Source organism: Talpa europaea (genome assembly GCF_964194135.1).
Source record: "Talpa europaea genome assembly, chromosome: 6".
NCBI lineage: Eukaryota > Metazoa > Chordata > Mammalia > Eulipotyphla > Talpidae > Talpa > Talpa europaea.
The window spans coordinates 40714521-40734500 of record NC_140072.1 but is presented as its reverse complement, the minus strand read 5'-3'; the positions used below and the strand labels follow the sequence as shown (position 1 = coordinate 40734500).

Here is a 19980-nt window from a genome sequence, read left to right as displayed (position 1 = left end):
GTGGAAATTTGCACGTGTCGTATTATCCTTAGTTGTTCCTCATGCTGCCTACCATAATATCATTGTCACACCTAGGGAAATAAAAATCAATTCCGTAATGTTATCTAATATCAAGACTATATTCTGTATTTCCCTAGTTATCCCCAAAATGCTGTTTATGGATGATTTTCTTTTTGTTTGGTCAAGGGTTGACTGAATGTTCAGGCAGTGTTTTTGGTTTATATGATTTCTGCTTCTTTTTTTTTTTTTTTAATAATAAATTTTATTGTTATATTCCCCATGCAATTGCAGCCCCCCCATTCTGACCCCAATCCCTCCCCTCCCGCCCGATTTCTGTTTCTTTTAATCAAGAAGATCTCCCTACTTTAAAACATTTTTTTGACATTGGCTTTTTTAAAGAGACTAAGCCAGTTGTCTTATAAACTGCCCCACGTTTGGATTTGTCTGAATGTTTCCTTGTGTGTAATATTATTTATTGTTCTTCTGGTCCTTGTATTTCTTATAAACTGGTAGTTAGATCTAAAGTCTGAGTTAAATTTGGATAAACTTCTATCTTTGGCAAAAATATGGATGATGCTGTGAATTTCATATTTCATCCTTTCAGGAGATGACGAAGTTTCAAATTGTCCGACATTTACCAAGGCTATATTTGCTTGCTCGGTTAACATAGTGATAACTACTTTGTTGTGAAAGATGATTTTCCCTTTGTATTTAGCAAGTAATTGTGGGTGATTCTTTGGAGCATTCTATTTATTTTTATATAGTTACACCTGTTATCTGTCTCCCCCCAGGGATAAGAACTATCCTGTCTGACTTGGTGCCCCTTACTTCACCCTTGGCTCAGCATCTTATCTCTTTCTTGGATGTCTTTATGGCTGTGTGTGTTCTCTTAGTTTGTGTGCTCATCAGGGCAGCAACCTTAACTTACCCACCTTTATATTCCATGCAGTGTGTTAGGTTCACAGTGTACATGGTGGGTATTTGTCCCTGATTGGGCCAGAAGCATCCATCACTGAGAGCTGCCTCCCTGCCCCTCCTCCATCTATCCCTGCCCCAGAACCCAAACTATAGAGGTTCTAGCTATAGAATATTAGAGTTGAAAAAGATCTTGGTGGGCAATATGCAGTGAATTTTCCCTTTGTGACAGGCCCCCAATACTCCTTGAGATACAGGAAATGTTCTGTTGCCAGTTTCTTGAGCAAGGGTTCTGTTCCATCTCTGTTAGCTACAATGAAAAACTCTTCTTCAGAGACCCGTGGACATCCCTCTGGTGCCTCCTCACCTGCAGAAAGGGTGTTCTCGATGGCCCTGCCCAGGAAGGCCCCTCTCAGTACTCCTGGCACCCCGGTTCTTGAAGACTTTCCTCAGAATGATGATGAAAAGGAGCGGCTGCAACGCAGGCGCTCCAGGGTCTTTGACTTGCAGTTCAACACAGACTCACCTCATTTGCTAGCCTCCCCCTCCAGCAGGTGAGTGTTTTCTGAGCTGCCGCCCTGGGGCGGCCTCCTTGATGTGGATTACATGGGTCTCATAGTTCCATAATACCTTGTGGATTCTGGGTCTGAACTTTGAAAAGTTACATTATTATGGATCTTTGCAGAGTTTTTTGTTTTTCATTTAGGAATGTTGACGTTTCATCTACAACTCCGAAGTTTACAAACACACAGATCACAGAACATTACTCCACCTGTATCAAACTGTCCACTGAAAATGTGAGTATCTGCTGGTTAAATATTGAAGATTTGACAACCTGATTGCAGTGGAAATCTAGCCTTATTGATTCTGTAAAGAGTGCATGATTGTAATAATTGTGTGCTTTTATTCTCCAGTAACTCTTAAAGCTACTTTTTTTCAGTATGGTTTCACTGTTTCTTACACACCTTTGGTGCTCCTTCTGACAGATTGTCTGTTCCCTGCAATGAATGCAGAGAGGCAGCACGACTTAAGGGTTACTTGTGAGTTTTAGAACTAGAGAGTAAATAGACAGATTAGTAGGGTGGTGAGCTAATTGTTGAATTCTAGAGCTGGACTGTGTTGTAATCCTGCCACTTAAAGCTCTGTGACCTTGGCAAGTCCCTAACCACTCTGCTGCAGGGTCCTCTGTAAAATGAGAATGAGAAGAGTACCTGCCTCATGGTCATTTTGAGGGTGACTGAGTCCCTTTGTGCACAGTGAACACTAAAGAGTTGTGTACTGTCTTTGTACACCTTAAATATGAAAAACTGCACTTGTGGATTTAGTGATGTTGTTATAGATAGAGCAGCCCCGATATTGAATGGGTTCCTGGCTGTGGGTCCTCACCTGCACGCTTTCAAGGGACTTATTAATACTCCACTACAGGCACACACAAAAGGTTAATAAAAGGTTTATTTACAAGGGAAAAGGAAATAAGGAAAATGTACATAGGGATAAAGTCTTTAATGCGTCCTGCCCGATCCGCTGACCTGGAAACCCAAAGTAACTCTCAGAGCTGGCCGGACGCTGCTAGCTGGCGGAGAGCCAAAATGGGGGAACCCCCAAAGCCCACGTGTCTGCCTTTATATCAACCTGGCTGCTTAACCCCACCCTCAGGTCCCAGCCACCTTCCCTTTGGTGGTGATGGGATTTAGAGTTCCCAGTGTCTTTGGCTTTGGCCTGGGGTGGGGGTAGAGTCCACAAAGCCTGTGTGAAATTAGCTTTAGGACATCCTGTTCCCCCTAACAATGTCACTAGGTGTTTGTGGAAATTGGTATCTATGGTGAAATGTGGGATGTTCCGATGTAATAAAAACTTGATGTTCTCTATCGGGGTAGCAGTATTTACATGAACCTAGGCTATAAGTAACAAATCTTTGTGCAATTTTCTGTTTTCAGAAAATCACTACCAAGAATGCTTTTGGCTTACACTTGATTGATTTTATGTTAGAGATTCTTAAACAGAAAGACACCGAACCGACCAACTTTAAAGTAAGAAAAATCCACTTTCTTTTGTATCCAAGTTGATTATTTCTAACACTTACCATAGTATACTATTTAATTTTACAAATACATGAGGAGAGCCTTTCTTGTTTAAGACATTTTATTAACTACATCACTTTTCTTTCCTAAACTGATGAAATGTAGAAAAGATATTTTTCTGTTGCGTCTTAGGGGAATCTTTGCCATTTCTTTCTTTCTTTCTTTTTTTCTTTAAAGATTTATTTATTTATGCATACAAGAACTGGGGCACAGGCCAGAAGTGTGGGGGGTGAGAGGATTCACCAGAGACAGAGTGGGGGACAGAACAGGCAGACTGACTGAAATACACTGCTGAGGGGAGCAGTAGGTGAGTCAGGAGAGGTCTGCTGCACCATGTGGGTAGCTCCCTGGCCGGGGATCAAATTCATGCTGCAGTGGCTGCAGATTGCTTTATAGGCTGCATCTTATATTTTTTTTTATATATTTTTATATATATATATATATTTTTTTTTTAATGGGAAGGAACTTTAATAAAACTAGGAAATAATACAGGTAAGGCAAAGAGTCTAGTTTCTAAATGAAGCACCCAAAGTTACCCATCCCCTCGTGGGTAAAACTCCATCCAAATGGGATCGGCCCAGAACAAGGCCCCAAAGCCTGCTACAAGTCTAAAGCATCTTCCAGTGGGGACCCACAGAAAAGGGTCACAAACAACCGGACAAGCCCGGAAGGAAAAGAGCAAAATCAACATCAAGATAAAAGCTGCCATGGTCACCTCCCCACGGGTCTCACCCACATCTGTGTCACCCAGTCCACGACCAAAAGACAAGCACAGTTTCTTCACGTGTCTCTAGGCTCCATGATCCTCCTCCAGGTCTCCTTCTGGCTCCATCCTGCTTCCTTCCTCAGTCTCTTCTTATATATATATATATTTATATATATATATATATATATATATATTTAAAGATTTATTTATTTATTTATTTTTATTTATGCAAGCATTGGGTATAGTCAGAAGCGCGGGAGGGTGAGAGAATTCGCCAGAGCGGGGAGTAGAGCAGGCAGAAGGACCGAAGTACACTGCTGAGGGGAGCAGTGGACAGCAGGAGAGGTCTGCACGCCATGTGGGACCCTCCTCTGGTGGCCGCGGAGCAGCCGGGGATCGAACCGGCGCTGCAGAGGCTGCGGGCAGCTTGGCAACCCAGCGCTCAACCACTGCGCCACCGGGGAGGCCCTATAGGCTGCATCTTAACCCCTTGTGCCACCAGGGAGGCCTGACATTTGTTTCTTAAGGGAACGTAAATATTTTCTGAAGCTTGCTGTGTTTTGCCTGTTAAGAAGCCCCTTTTCATGCATGCTCGTGAATACAGTTCTGCTTGTGTGGCTAGGTGGCTGCGGGCACTCTGGATGCTAGCACCAAGATCTATGCGGTGCGCGTTGATGCGGTCCACGCTGATGTTTACAGAGTCTTGGGGGGACTGGGCAAAGATGCACCATCTCCAGAAGAAGGAGAGAGCCATGGTGAAGGTACATGGATTGGGATCTAGATTTAATGGGCTTTTAAAAGCGTGTGGCATATTATTTGAGCAACATATTGGGATGAAGCCATAAGAATATTTACTGCTACTAAAAACTTGGATGTTTTCCAAGTTTGTACATTGTACAGTATACAAAACAGAGTCAAATGTTAGAATTGCTTTTCTTCAAAAAAGAGAAGGAGCTTATGGGAGCTTTTGGATTTTATTTAGGCAAGATTGAGTAAATATCAAGTAGGGAGGTTCTGATTTAGTGGTTTTCAGAAATTAATTTGTCTTATAAACTAAAAACTTAATCTACTAGTGTGGTTGTTCCATCAACTGCCAGTTAGATTGTTGTGAGAGGGTGGCATGCATTTAAATTGCGATTACTCTTTAGAGTTTTGAGGAGTTTGAATTAGTAAGTTAGTTCTCCAAAAACAATCCTTGCATAAACAGTCTTATTTCTCTTTTAGATGGAAATGCTACTGAAATGGGAACAACCAGAAAGGTTCCAAAGCCTAAGAAGAAGCAGTCATACAAAACCATTGAGCAGAATATAAATAACCTCAATGTCTCTGAAGCAGATCGAAAGTGTGAGGTGAGGAACTGTGTGCGCATTGTGGTCTTTGGCTAATTCAGAGCACGAGGGATTGAAATATGGAGGGGCTAAGCCTGCCTTGCTGGTATGTGCTTGTTTTTTTTTTTTTTAAGATTTATTTATTTATACATACATACATACATACAAGCACTGGGTCCAGTCAGAAGCGCGGGAGGGTGAGAGAATTCACCAGAGCCAGAGCAGGGAGCAGAGCAGGCAGAATGACGAAGTACACTGCTGAGGGGAGCAGCGGGTGGCAGGAGAGGTCTGCGAGCCATGTGGGACCCTCCTCCGGTGGCCGGGGAGCAGCGGGGTATCGAACCGGCGCTGCAGAGGCTGCGGACAGCTTCGCAACCCAGAGCTCAACCGCTGCGCCACCGGGGAGGCCCGGTATGTGCTTGTTTAGGCCTCAAAGGAGTATTCAGCTGGTATCTGCATTATCATCTTTTAGCTTTACAGTGAGGTTTGAAAGGGTAAATCCCCTTAGTATTTCAGAATGATTGGGTAGGAAAAGATGACAAATTACTGAGAAATCTGATTGATTGAAACATTTAATTTCCTTTCTTGGTACATATGGCAGTGGTGACAAAAACTGACATTTATTATGTGTTTACTGGACGCCCTGAGCCGCCCTAAGATGCCACACAGATGGCGACCTGTGCTAACTTATTTAATCCCCATGTCTTTGTTAATTTCTGAAGAGCTGATTGAGGTGCAAGTCTGTTAGGTAACTTACAAATATGACATACCTAGTTAACAAGCTAGGATTTGAAACTAAGTGGACTGACTGGCTCCAGAGTCCTTGTACTAAATGATCATATATGATCTAGCAAATTCTAAGGAATTTGTTTAAAGAAATGGTACTGAAGGCCTCGCTTATAAATAGCACAGTTAATTTAAAGCAAATAGGTGTTAACTACAATGTTTTCTTAATTTTACCATGAAAGACAATATTTCTCGGGACTTGTAGGTGAAGGGTCCGACCTCTGAGGAGGGCATGCTGCTTGCTGGTGGGGTCCCTAAGAGGCACACAACGGGGTTGTTTCTATGAGTGTGAGGGAAAAGTGCAAATTGCACTCAGCTGCTGCCAGATAGGCCCTGCTATAGCTGGAGTGAAGAAGCACTGCTGGTGACACTCATAAGAACTGGAAGCCTACAGAAAAAAGTAAGGCCCTTCGTCTAGCCCTGCAAACTCCTTTTAGTGCCCCCTATTGGTGGAGCGCAGCGTGGAGCTGCTGGCAAAACTAAATGTAGTCCCAAACCCAGCATCGCAGCAGAGGATGGAAGAGTAGGTTTGGAGCTGAGAGGCAATAAATAGCTCAATAACTGGTGGAGAGACAAATGTTGTAATATCTATTTTCCTAAAGGATCTTTTGAGAGTTGAGGGAGAGAGAGAAAGCAAATCTGCAAAATGTTATTCATTGGAGAATCTAAATAAAAGTTCTGCAGAGGCTCATATTACTACTTCACCACTCTTGTAGGTTTAATATGTTGGGAAGGGGGAACAAATGGGAGGAGAGGAGTGAAGACACTGATAGGCAGTTCTTCTGAAGTTTTGATACAAACTAGAGCATCATGATAGGATGACAAGTGGATGGACAAATAAGGTCCACTCTTGTTTTTCAAATGGGAGAATTAATGGCATTTTTACTTGTTGATAGCATCAATCTAGTGAAGAAGGAGTTGATGATGATACAGGAAAGAGAACTAACTAGAGCAGTATCTGTGAGCAGGTAGGATGGGAAAGGAATGCACGGCATAGATGGACTTGACTAAGGAGCGTGTGGCTGATGGGAGATGGGGTTTAGTGTGTGCTCATGGGAGTTCTTGATATTTTTTTCTGGGTGTCCCCTTCATCCCCTCGTCAATTAAATAGGAAGCTAGATTTTCAATTGACAGAGAGTGTTGGAGGTTTGAAGAGAGAAAAGGAGTCACTGAGAGGGTAGGCAGGTGAGTGGATAAGGGAACTGTAACTTGCCAGACAACACTTAGGGTCTGCTTGATGGCAGCAGCAGAGGGATGGAAAGTGAGGTCAGTTTGCATGATTTTTGCCTTTCTTCAACATGATTCGATGTGTGAATACATGCAAGGAGAAGGCAGAAAGCTGGATTGTGTTTAGCTGAGTGAGTGAGACACAACTAGAAAGGGGCACTGGAGTTAAAAGCATCTGCAAAGGAGTGGTTGTATGGAATTTTATGGAGTTTTAGCTGGGAAAGGAGCCACAGTGTAAGGCCATATAATCTGTAGATTGCAGGGCCTGGTGGAGCCAAAGACTTACTGGTGTTGGAGACAAGAAGGTGTAGGCTGGAAAGGCAGGAGGTGGTTGTCAGGGAGGGCACTTGGGCTTGAGCATATGGAAAAGTTGCAGTCATGGTTAATGGTTCAATTCAGAGACGAGACAAGGGAGTGAAAAACTGAGACACTGTGGGGATCATATGAGAGTCCTGGGGTTTTAAGGTACCACCCAAGGCAGGATCCTCTCACCCAATGAGAGGATTTCAGGAAAGTGGGAGGCCAGAGTATTGGAAGGATCAACATATGGATATTGAAATTTTCAAAAACTGTAGCAGTAGTTAAAGACGACTAGTACTAAGCCAATTAAGAAAGGGGTAGTTAGGGGGCCACCCCGGTGGCGCAGCGGTTGAGCGCTGGGTTGCGAAGCTGCCCGCGGCCTCTGCGGCGCCGGTTCGATCCCCAGCTGCTCCCCGGCCACCGGAGGAGGGTCCCACATGGCGCGCAGACCTCTCCTGCCGCCCGCTGCTCCCCTCAGCAGTGTACTTCGGTCCTTCAGCCTGCTCTGCTCCCTGCTCTGGCTCTGGTGAATTCTCTCACCCTCCTGTGCTTCTGACTGTACCCAGTGCATGTATAAACAAAACAAACAAATAAATAAAACATGCCTCTATTAAAAAAAAAAAAAAAGAAAGGGGTAGTTAGGGCTGTGACCTGGGCATTGGTGATGATTGTGATATAGATAGATGGAGAGTGGTAAAGTTTGTTGTGTTCAAACCTGAGGGTTTTAGGAATTAGAAAGTAGCATAGTCTGGAAGCAGCAGTGAGCTGCAAGGAAATCGTGTAACCCATGTGGTTTGCTGGCTGCGGAAGAGGAGGCAGCGCCACTGGAGAAGTCCACAGGGCAAGCAGCATCCCTGCGTGGACACTGGGCTCCATTAGAACAATGCTGCTCAGTCTTTTACTATTGTCTCCCTCCCCCTGCCCTCTAGAGCCTTTTTAGATGCTTTGTTCCCACCTTTCCTCCTTGAAATTAATTACAAAGGAATGTGATTTTGTCAGGTAGGGTTCAAGTTTGGAGAAACCTGTAATTTCTGAGATTTTCTTCACTTTTCCTCTGGAACGTTCACCCTTTGAGAGTGATATTGCCCTCATTGAGAATGACCAGGTCAGAGCAAGTAGGTGGTGAGAACCGTTAGGGAAGAGGTGGCAATACAGAAAATTTTGCTGATGACTGAGTCTAGAGGGCCCTGTGATCACTCAGTGATGGGGCTGAGCCAGGGCAGGCATTTCTACTCTGGACTGCCTCGTGGCTCTAACCAGTGAGGACAGTGTTGGATGATCCTGAGGCAAGCGTGGCACATTGACCTCAGGTGTGCCAGCTTTGGAGCCTTTAAGTTTTTAAAGTTTATATTCCGGTTCTACTGTTTTAGCTATATGGCCTGGGGCTAGATTCTGAATCTTACTTTGTTAATCTATGAAAGCAGGTAACTCACATGTGGGTTGTATTAGTGAATCAGTTTTTGTCAAGGTGCTTTACACCATCTGTAAAGTTTACAGCAGATTACAGAGCCATGTAATTAATATGTTGTACACATCCAAAGAGGAGTTAAATCCTCTTTCCTTCCCTTGCTTGTCCTACTTCTTGTTTTTTCCCTTCTTGGGTAATCCGAATATTTATTTTACTATCATTCTTAGTTTCCTTCTGGTTCTACAGTGAAATGAATACAGTCAGGAATTGTTAACAACAGTATGGCTAGAAATTCTGTTTTCCAATTTTTTTTCTTGCCAGGTAGATCCATTTCTCTGAGCCTGACGAGGCTGCATTAGCCTCTCCTATTGTTATAAAGACTAGACAGCAAGCAGCGCTGCTCCCTCTGGGCCTGCAATTCTTAGGCTGTGGTGTATTTCTGCCAAGTGAAATCAGCAGAGTCGTGGAGAAACACCAAGTATCCCAGCCCTGGAAAGCTTTTTTTGGCTCTGTAATCTGCTGTAGACTTGTAGCCAAAAGTACAGAAGATGAAAACGGGAGTGATTACACAAACTTAAAATTTAAAGTTTCAACTGTTTATTGAACTTGTCTTCCCTTGAGATGGAGAGGAGATTAGAAAGCAAACGCTGTCTTGGCTGAGTCTAGATCAGTGGCGAGCGCTTGTTTGTGTTTTGGACACATCTGTCTACTCTGTGCAAAATGCTTGCTATTGTAGGGGTGGTTTTCAACCTGGTCATGCTCCAGTTCTTTGTACCGTGATCACATAAATAGACACAATTCAAGGAAGGTCAAGGCACATACTATGGGAGAGAGAGTGGGTGGAGGTGAGGGTTTCTGGAAGAGGTGAGATTTGAAGTGCACCTTGAAGGAAGGGCAGGTATTTGTCAAGTGGACATTGACAAGAAGGCAGAGGCAATCGCCTTAGAAAAACAGACATAAGTAAAGGCCACAGAGCAGCAGGAATCGGGACATTGTACAAGCTTGGCTAGAACTGAGAATTTAATTGTAAATTGAAATGACCCTGAACTTTAACATGTGGCCTCTTTACCAAGACCTTCTATTACGGGTATTCTTCCTTGCTCTGGATCCCTGTTTCAAGGGATTCATCTATCCAAACTATGCAGTTAACAGTAATTCATTTTCCCATCAATTTACTCAAAGATGCCAGTAACATCTAATTTACATGGAAGAACCATTTCTCACACTGGCAGATAGAGTTTTAGACAAAAGTAAGGAAATTTATCTTAGTGTTTTCAGCTTTAATGTGGGTGAGTATACAATTTCCGTGTTGACTCTTTGAAATGCTGAGTTTCATTCACTGCCTACTCAAGATCCTTTAGGGGTGTCGACTCCCCTGGGAGACCATTGCTCTGATTGGCACTGGAGGAAAGGGGAAAGTGCCAGCACTGGTGTTTTTAAGATAGCAAGTGGGAGAGACCAACATGAGGTTAATGCAGGTAAGGGTTGTGATGGTGATAATGAAGTTGGAAAGGAAGTGATGTGGTAGAGACACTGGGAGGAAAACTCAACTCACTAGGCCATGTTGCTAACTGGATGAGGGATAAGGAGGTTGGGAGGACATGAAGGGCTATATCTGTTACTTGGGACCAGCAGACAATGAGGTGGCTTGGGGAGGTGAGAGGAGAGTCTCAGTCCAATGAGTTAGGCTTAGTTCCAAGGGAGTCAAGGAACCACATGTTATATGCACATTCCTCTCCCCATAGTAGCCTGAGGCATCAGGAAGATTTATGATTCCAGTACCCAATTATTTCCTGTCTTAGGACCACCTGTCCATGACTTCTACCCTCTTGCTACATGTGCATGTGCCTTGCCCGGTCCTTGTTCTTATGCTTGGTGCCCTGTTGTGCCTTTGGGCTTGGTGATACCTAGAAATGCCACTCAGCTTTGACCCAGTTTGGGGAACCTTCTTACAACTTCTCTCATGTTTTACCCACACAACTGTACATGTACTTTGTCTGGATTTCTTAATAGTGTTCTCCAAATCTTTGAAAATATTTCTGTTTATTATTTATTTTTAAGATTTATTCATCTATGCATACAAGAACCAGGGTATAGGCCAGAGGTGGGGGGGTGAGAGGATTCACCAGAGACAGAGTGGGGAACAGACAGGAGGAATGACTGAAATACACTGCTGAGGGGAGCAGCAGGCAAGTCAGGAGAGGTCTGCTGCGCTACATGGGTAGCTTCCTGGCTGGGGATTGAACTCATGCTGCAGTGGCTACTAACAGCTTCATAAGTTGCTCCTTAACCCCTTGCGCCACCAGGGAGGCCCGAAAATATTTCTGTTTAGAAAAATAATAGGGCCTCCCTGGTGGCGCAAGAGGTTAAGTCTCGGCACTATGAAGCTATCCACAGCCACTGCAACGCGAGTTCCACCCCCAGCTGGCCAGGCTGGTGACCCACATGGTGCAGCAGACCTTTCCTGCCTCACTCTGTGCTCCCCTCAGCAGTGTATTTCGGTCTGTTTGCCTATTCTGTTCCCCACTCTGTCTCTGGTGAATCCTCTCACCGCCCTGCACCTCTGTCCTGTACCCCAGCTCTTGTATACATAAATAAATAAATCTTTACAAAACAAAAGAAAAATAATAGATGTTGGGATTGCATTCCACTGGAGATGGCCATTTGAAAACTGTGACCTTAGAAAGGGAACAGCAGAAAGATATCTGTTCAGGTATATTGTGAACAAACAAATTGGCATGGTATAAGCCTGTGACCATGTGCTGTGTGCTTGATGTGAATGCATTTAATCATCTGGCCACATGCTCCCTTTCTTTTGAACTGGTATCTACTGGGATGGGATTTTACCTAATCATTTAGAAAGCCTCTTCCTCATTGCTGTTCTTGATAATGTGCAGAGAAACTTCATCTAATATATGAAGGTGTGAATGAGCAGGATCCAATGAGTGAAACTTTATGCATTTTTCTGTTTACATATTATCATTCTTCCTTCCTTTTTATTCCTGTACTCAGATTGATCCCATGTTTCAGAAGACTGCAGCCGCATTTGATGAGTGTAGCACTGCAGGAGTATTTCTCTCTACCCTCCATTGCAGTGACTACAGGAGTGAGCTGCTTTTTCCTTCTGATGTCCAGATACTCTCCACTGGAGAATCTCTTGAGTTGCCAGATTTAGGTTGGGTAGAAATGACAGATTTAAAAGGTAAGTACATGCAGTGCCTTTTACCCCAGAGCATTTCAGTGATTGCGGTGGTTCCGTATTACCATGGGGTGTAAATAAGCCCATCATGTTCTATGTTGCTTATTTAAATTGCCCAAAAGGTGCTTCTGTATCACCAAATTAGGTATCTTTTCAGGAGAAACTAACTTTTCCCACTTTCTGGAGTCTTAAAATAATAAATACTAATAGTAGCTAATTCCTCAAGTATCTCCATTAGCTACAGTTCTCACAGCACCTCTTAGAGTCCTAGAGTCCCGGGCTCACCCTGGAGTATCAGAGTTTGGACTCAGGGAAGGGGGCTTTAAAGAGACTTTTGTCAAACCAGAGAGACCTTATTTTTATTTGCCCGGGGCTCCCAAAGAGAAGAAAGAGCATGTTGTGAGTTTTTCAGACTCCCCTGTGGTGACCTGAGAATGGACCCTTTCTGTTGCCACTCCTTCGTACTGACTTGGCAAGGGTTTTCAATACCCCTCCCATCTTACCCCTCCACTCCTGCCCCCAGGGAGCCTCCACCTGATGATTTTATGACAGGCCCAAGTGGGCATGAAGGCCAGCCACCAAGTTTATGCTCTCAAACTGGGGTTCTAGTGTTGAGGTGGGTAATCTGTAGCTGGTTTAATTGGGACTAAAATAAGTAACATTGCATTATTGCTTGTCACTTACTACACTTTGAGGGAGGGATTTTGATTTCTTAACTATAGCACAGGGGATGGAGCCCATTTCAGACTCAGTGGATGTTTCAGGTTTCTGCTCTAGTGTTTTTACTAATTCTTTAGATGCCAGGGTGGAGACTACTTCCAGTGTGGTTGTGTGTCTGAGCGTCTGCCCTCTCCTGGGAGAGCAGCCTGTGAGACCAGTGCCTCTGAGGACTGTGCTCCGCCCACCTCTAAGCCCTCTTCATGTTCTTCCTGTCCTCTCCAGCACCCTTGCAGCAGTGTGTGGAAGATCGCCAGATCTGCCCTTCCCTGGCTGGGTTCCAGTTCACTAAATGGGACAGTGAAACACATAATGAGGTGTGGTCAACTTTTGGACTTCTGAGGGCTTGGGCATTTCTCCAATAGCTCATGGTTTCAGTGCGATGGCCTCAAATTAGTTCTGCCCAGTGGGAACCAAAACTGTGGCATCATTTTTATTTAGCCAGGAGTACAGAAAATATTTCCTTTGGCCCTTCTCTAGGGACCAAAACCTCAGGGGGAGGGGGACTGTGGGAGTGTGACTGTGAACTCCAGCAGGAACATTAGACAGCTAAAGGAATTCTGGGATCAGATTTCTGTCCCTCTTCTTTGCTTCCCTACGGTAAGGCAGCTCTGCCATTCCTGGGTGTACCTTTTTAACCAAATTTACTCTTGAACACGGATCTCTCAGTGGCCGCTGGTTTTTCAGACTGCTGTCAAGCTCGAGGAATTTCCTGCTCTTCAGGGTTGAGTCCCTTGGCACAGAGTTTTCTGAGAAATTGTCATGTGTAGAGCTTTCCTCTGTTTATTTTTAGCATGGCCCCCTTTAGCCTACTTACTACAGTTTCCAAAATAAATGGTCTCCATGGAAAACTGTTTTCTCTAAACATGTAGTTAATGGACACAGATTCCTGTTTTACAAAGTGTGCCTAGCGACAAAACAGCTTCATCCTGTGCTGCACAATATAAACTTCCTCAGCGCTTTACTATCATGAGAACATTTACTCTGGGGGAAGGAGCGGAAAGAAGGCTGGAAACTGTAATTTTGAGGCAAGAAGGCACATCTAGTAAGACTGTTCCTCCTAACTGGGTGGTTGTAGGAATAGGGGAAATTGATCCTCTCTTTGTCCCCTCCAGTCTGTATCGGCCTTGGTGGACAAGTTTAAGAAGAATGATCAGGTGTTTGACATCAGTGCAGAGGCAGAGGAGAATGACTGCGGGGACTTCCCAAATGGGCCCCTGGAGGACGACTTCGATGCCAACGATGATGCCAGCGATGAGCCCAATCACACTGTAGCTGGAGATCAGACAGAGATCGGGAGCTGGGAGCAGTCCCGCCACGTTGAAAGTTACCAGTAAGGCTCTCTGGACCACAGAAGGTGTCCCTTGGGAGTGTCCCACCAGTTCTTAAGAGTCCCTGCCGGGACAGTCTCATTTCATCTCTGAATTGGCTGGACCGCTGTGCAGTGTTGTCCGCACTGACCGGGCCATTCTGACTCATGGTGGAATGTTGGCTCAGCCAATTATTGAGTATAAAACTGACACTGCAGGAGCTTATAAGGATAGAACTAAATTATATGAGGTGCTGAAAAGAAGTGCCTGAGATATGATAGCTCCTTATTACCACTTGCCTTTCGGTACCATGGAGGACGCTCCCTCTGTGCACTGCCTGTGTCTGGCTTTTGGCTAAATCATTCCATATCGTTTATGGGCATAAGGAACTCCCCTGCCTAAAGGGTCAAGCAAAGAGGGAACGGGGCAGTGTTGGGTTGCCAGAAAGTTAAGTCAGTACTGAGCAAAATTGGAGAATGAAAGAAGCAAAAAAATTGAGCATATTGGACTGGGTTTGGAGAGGTGGTAGAATTAGCCTGTAGTAATACCGTCTTGATTAGTAAACATCATAAAAAGAAAATCGTAACTTAATGTACTTAATAGGTTAGTACTGTTTTAATTTTGAATTTATGATTTAGGAGTGGGGTTCCATAACCCTTTAGTGTGAGGGCCTCTCAAGGTCTTGCATGGGCCTCTAGGTGATTCCACGAGATTAGAACAGACCCTCTGATAACTCCTGCTTCTGCCACTGCAGTTTGGCCAACCTGGGACTGGGGATAGCTGAGCTGGATTAGTACAGGTGAAACAGCTCAGAAGTTGCCATTGTAATTTCCCACCAAGGCCAAAATCCCTTCAAGAGCATTGCTTGGATGTCCCCGGGATAGTAGATTGCTTTCTGGAACTCACCTTGCCCATGTGGGAAATGTCAGACTGAAAACGTCTCTTCAAATCTGAGTAGAAATCGAAGGGCTAACCAGTTGGCACCTGAAGACAAATTTTACCATTTAGGCCCTGTGGCGCCCTCCTCTCCTGACTTCCACTGTAAACACAGTGATTTTGTCCCCCTTCTCAGGCTGTGTTCTAAGTGAGTAATAGTGACCAGGCTGGTGGGATGAGATCTCATATTTTCAAAGTGTAAGAGGCACTATCGCTTCTCCTAAACGGTAAGATGACATCTGAGGAACTGATGGTAGCAGAGGGCTTTAGTCATTTCCATTTCATTTTTGTTTTCTGTTTTTCTTTCCATTCTATTTTTGGAAGGTGGTTATATTTAACAAATGTCTCCATTTCTTTTTCTAGTCCCAAATAGAACAAAATCTTAGAATCCAGGAATCCAGAGTCTAGAACCTGAGCTAACTCTAGACTAGAGTTTTTGTCCTTCTTGAAACACTCTACTTAACCGTTGGCATGGTGGTGGCTTTCCCCAGGAGCTCAATAAGTGGACTGAACTAGATCTGACCTCCCCATGGATATCTGAAATATGGGGCACGTGGCATCACCTTTTGGTGTCTTAGCTTTCTCAGCCATAAAACAAAGGACCAGAACTAGATGATAATAGTAGTATCTGGTGTTTATTGAGCTTTTATTCTGGCTTGGTGTGAGACACCATGACAGGTTCATTACCTTATCCTTGCAACAATCCTGTTCATTACTTTATCCTTGCAACAATTCTGAGCCTGTTACATCCATTTTACAGCTAAGGAAGCAGACTCAAATATGTCACACAGTAAGTTATGGGGTGGAGCTAGGAGTCACCCAGCGTCTTGACCAATCCTGGCTGTGTATGATGAGCTATGAATGACATACTCCACCCCAGACCACTCAACTGAGTCTCTAAGACCAGGTGTTGTGTCACTTTCCCCAGAATTTCCATAGATAATTGTACTATGCACCTAGGCTTGAAAACACTGCACTCTGCTGAAAGGTCTTTGAGGGCTTGTCTAGCTCAGGGTAGGTAGGGGCAGTGCCGAATTATAGACTCCAGTTTTGTATAGGATTCCCACGTATTCGTCCCCACATGGCAACACTTCAACATCTGTGCACATCAGACATTAGCAAGGACACGTCTGAGAAAGTATGTCTGAGAGCAGCTTGGGTATACCTCCTCTTCCTGTAGCAGAGGCTATATGTTATCTAGTGGATTTGTCTGGTGTGCAGACGTGCCTTTCTTTGTAAGGTGCTTACTGTGGTTAAAGACCTAACCTGTGGTTCAGGCACAGACCACAGCCTGCTCCGTGTATGCAATGAAGAGTCAGCCTGCACACTGCTCCCAGCCAGCTTTTACCTGCAGGTATTAGTACAGTGTGACTGAACCAGTGCTGAGCTGTAGGGGCCCTGAATTGGGACAGAGTAAAAGAAATAGAGTTCCTGCAGAGGGGATTAGAGAAGTTTTGGAAGAGGCAGGACTTGAAAAGGGAGACTGCAGATTAAATTAGTTGCTGGGGTGGGTGGGGGAGTCGGGATCAGTAGGGCATCTGCCACGTAGCATAGTGTTTGAAATAATTGCTAAATAACTAGCATTCAAACCTTTTGGCCCACAGACACTCCGGGATTGGGAACCAACTCTTTGTAACTTGGCCTATAAGTTCCCAATCAATTCCCAGCCCTATTAATAAAACTTCAGCTGAGGAAGATTTATGTGAACTGAGTAGAGATGCTGTTGAAGCTGCCTTCTCTCTCCCTCTGGACTTTACAATGCAGGACATGTGCTACTTAGCATAGACTAGTGTCAGGTTCTGTTACTGCACTAGGTCTTACAAACTAGGAATGTCATTTTTTTAGTGTATTTTAATTTTTAAATTTAAGTTTCAGTTACACAATATACAAATATAATTTCCTTTTTTTTTAAAGATTCTGCTGCAGGTAAAGGCAAAGTCCTCTTTTAAAGCTTTTTTTTTTTTTTTTTTTTGCTTATTCCATAGGGATTGATGTGAATGGAATTTATATACATTGCTCAATACAGGCCAAAATCCCTTGGTTGTCTGAAGTTTCCTGTTACATTTCCCTTTAGAGGGCAGTATAACAGCACTTTCAGATGTGTCAGAGGCCTGTAGGAGAAAGCTACCTCACATAGTCTAGTACCTTGGAGAAAGGCTAAACGACCAAACCAAATCTGCCACACTGGACTGACCAGTTAGACATTTCACACGCCACAAAGAATAAAGCTGGATAGCTTCACAGACAGATTATATGGAGGGCCCCCCAGTCATCTGGGGGACATAAATTAGAATGACATATTTTCCAGTTTTGGTAGGAACCATAGCAGTGTACGTTGGAGCCTTCATTTATGGAAGGATGGTGAAGAATGGATGTGTAGTCATCTTGTGTGGCAGAAAGCCTTGTGTGCAAAAATCGTGGAGCTGACCTTCAGCTTTGGCAATTTGCTAGCTGTGTAGTCTTATGCAAAAACTTATTTTCTCTCTACCACTGTTTTCTTAGCTATCAAATGGGCAAACTTGTGTTTTTTGAAGTACTTTGAGATATCAGATGTACTTGTATAAATATGATCATACAAAACTAAATGCAAAGTACTAAGTAAAAACTAAGGAATTATTGGACTTAGAAATGTGTCTCAGTTGTGTTGAAGTGGTTAGGTAGAGTCTTCACATATACGTAAAAACATGATTTCACATGTGTTACAGAGAAGAAATGATTCCCCTTGGAGATGGAGATATCAGGACCATGTGCCCCCTTCTATCCATGAAACCTGGAGAATATTCCTACTTTAGTCCCCGTACCATGTCGATGTGGGCTGGCCCTGATCACTGGCGCTTTAGACCCCGACACAAACGTATGTACTTCTTGATGAAACTTTAAAAGAGTGTAGATGACAAGTCACTCAGCAGTTTAGCTAAGGAAGGGAAATTCCAGTCGTTGTCCTGTTGTGTCTCCTGATAAGCTAAAGAAGCGTACAGATAAGCTGGCCTCCAGTTGGCCTGGCCTGAGTTAAGGGGTCAGTTAAGTTTGAGGGCTCTGAGTGGAAAGAGTACTTGGAGTCAAGGAAATTGGGCCCATGACCTTGTACTACTTGCTAGTATCCATATGACTTCAAACAGTGGCCATTGGTGGGAATGACCATGCTCTCTGGAGGGTCCCACGTGAGTTAGTGCAAGAGGCTGCACTCTGAAAGGACTGTGCCCTTCCAGGTTTTGCATTTGGTCTTTGAAAATAAGGAATTATCGTGTATTTTGATAGCATACAAAAAATAAGGATGAAATGTATGATTTGCATTTCCTAGTGCTGTTATGATTCTCAAACATGCTGCCTTGTGGCTAAGGCTGCCCTGGATCTTGTGAGAGGCATAAATAACTTTGGCCAGAGAGGTGAAACAATGTTGACATCTGTTTTCATTTCTGCAGAAGCTGCCTCACAATCAGAGAACAGAAAGAAGAGCACAAAGAAAGATTTTGAAATTGACTTTGATGATGATATTGACTTTGATGTATACTTTCGAAAAACAAAGGTTTGTACAGATTTATTGACACATGCTTTCTTCAGCTACTTTTTATATTCCTTTCTCCCTTTCAGATGAGAGATTTTTAAATTTCATTATAAATTTAACTTTTAGAGTAAATGAATGGCTTTTGTTTTCCATCAATCCCTAAAGGAATTGAGAAATAGTCCCAGACTAAGTGGAAGAGAGATTTTAGAATATGAACAGTGACTAGCAAAATCACTCTTTTACACAGAACTGGGAACTCTGATCTTTGCTGCTGTTCAAACCCCAAGCACCTTCCCAAAAAAAAAAAAAAAAAAGAGCTTTCTTGTTAAAGATACCTAAAAAACTTCTCTTTTTAAAAATTAATAGGCTGCCACTATTCTGACCAAGTCTACTCTGGAGAACCAGAACTGGCGAGCCACTACTCTTCCCACGGATTTCCACTATGAGACTGATAATCTTGTCCAGCTGCATCTCAAACCAGGCACCAGGGTAAGGCTGTTCCTCAAGGCTGCTGCTGTTGAACCTGTCTGTAGCCTGGGAGCTATCCAGTGGCTGGTAGCATGACTGTCAGACAGTGCGCTTGAGGAGTGTGTGATAGTCATGGAAATTACTGGGAGATGAAAAGAGGAAAGCCGAGCTAAAGCTTACAGAATAGATGGTCACTAAGGACTCAAAAACAACTCACTTGGTTAGAACGCTGGACACTGGGGCCTGCATGCTGAAATGCTAGGAGAGAAACAATCTTTTGTTGAGGTATTTACAAAAATGATAGGTATTTCTTGATTTTCTCACGTTCCAGTTGAAATTGTGGGTTTATTAGCCAGATGCGTTCTCCAGCCCACATTGCCTCCCTCCTGAGCAAGATGTAAATGTGATCCCGCAGTGATGCATAGGGTAATGGAAGGTCTGACTGTAGAGCCCTCGGAAAGCTCCCCAGTTCTGGTCTTCCTAGACTCCTTCTAGGACTGTTAAGTTCTCTAGACCACCTGCTGCTACACCTCAATCACTGTTCATTTCCCTGTGACTTTTCTTTGATGCTGGTAGCAAGTGACCATCCCTGTTGCCAGGGTAACCAGGCAGTGATTGATGCTAAGTTCCATTTTATCTGGACCTTCTACTTATTTGCATTCCTTGTGGTTCTAGTCTCTGGTATCAAGTGTATACAGCCTACGCTTTCCTCTTCCTTGTTTTGCCTATATTGTATTCTGTTTTTATAAACCAACTGAATATTTCTAACAACTAAGTTTTCTAATCAATACGGTTTACTTAATAGAAATACTCTCAAAAATGCAGAAAGAGAAACGAAGTTGCAGCCATAGTAGTAACTATTTGCGATACCAACCTTGCTCTAATCAGAAAATAGAGCCTTGTGGGGCAGAGGGAGCAGAACCAGGAACATGATCAGACACTTCATCAAGCCTTGCATGGCCTCCATGTCCTTTCTGTCACGAGTCACCCTTCCGTCCCTTAAGCCCTTATTTTGATCATTTGGAGAATGTAACCTAAGTAGTGATTTGCATGTTCAGGTGGTAGAACAAAATAATTTGTTCACTACACTCCAG

General features: G+C 43.7%; 1 protein-coding gene across 2 annotated transcripts in view; it reads left to right on the top strand.

Annotated features, from left to right (window-relative positions):
• Positions 1–19980, top strand: part of NCAPH (non-SMC condensin I complex subunit H) — a gene marked incomplete at both ends in the record, with an annotated part of 32632 nt that overhangs the window by 4625 nt on the left and 8027 nt on the right. Inside the window, 11 exons of one of the 2 annotated variants that reach the window (XM_084234539.1) lie at positions 1289–1469; positions 1622–1712; positions 2853–2945; positions 4325–4463; positions 4927–5051; positions 11764–11953; positions 12893–12984; positions 13783–14000; positions 17619–17767; positions 18336–18439; positions 18785–18907. In XM_084234539.1, the coding sequence (XP_084090665.1) occupies positions 1289–1469; positions 1622–1712; positions 2853–2945; positions 4325–4463; positions 4927–5051; positions 11764–11953; positions 12893–12984; positions 13783–14000; positions 17619–17767; positions 18336–18439; positions 18785–18907 (1505 nt within the window). Of the gene's footprint in view, positions 1–1230; positions 1470–1621; positions 1713–2852; positions 2946–4324; positions 4464–4926; positions 5052–11763; positions 11954–12892; positions 12985–13782; positions 14001–17618; positions 17768–18335; positions 18440–18784; positions 18908–19980 lie in introns of those variants that run through there. The other variant, XM_084234540.1, reaches the window with a different exon arrangement.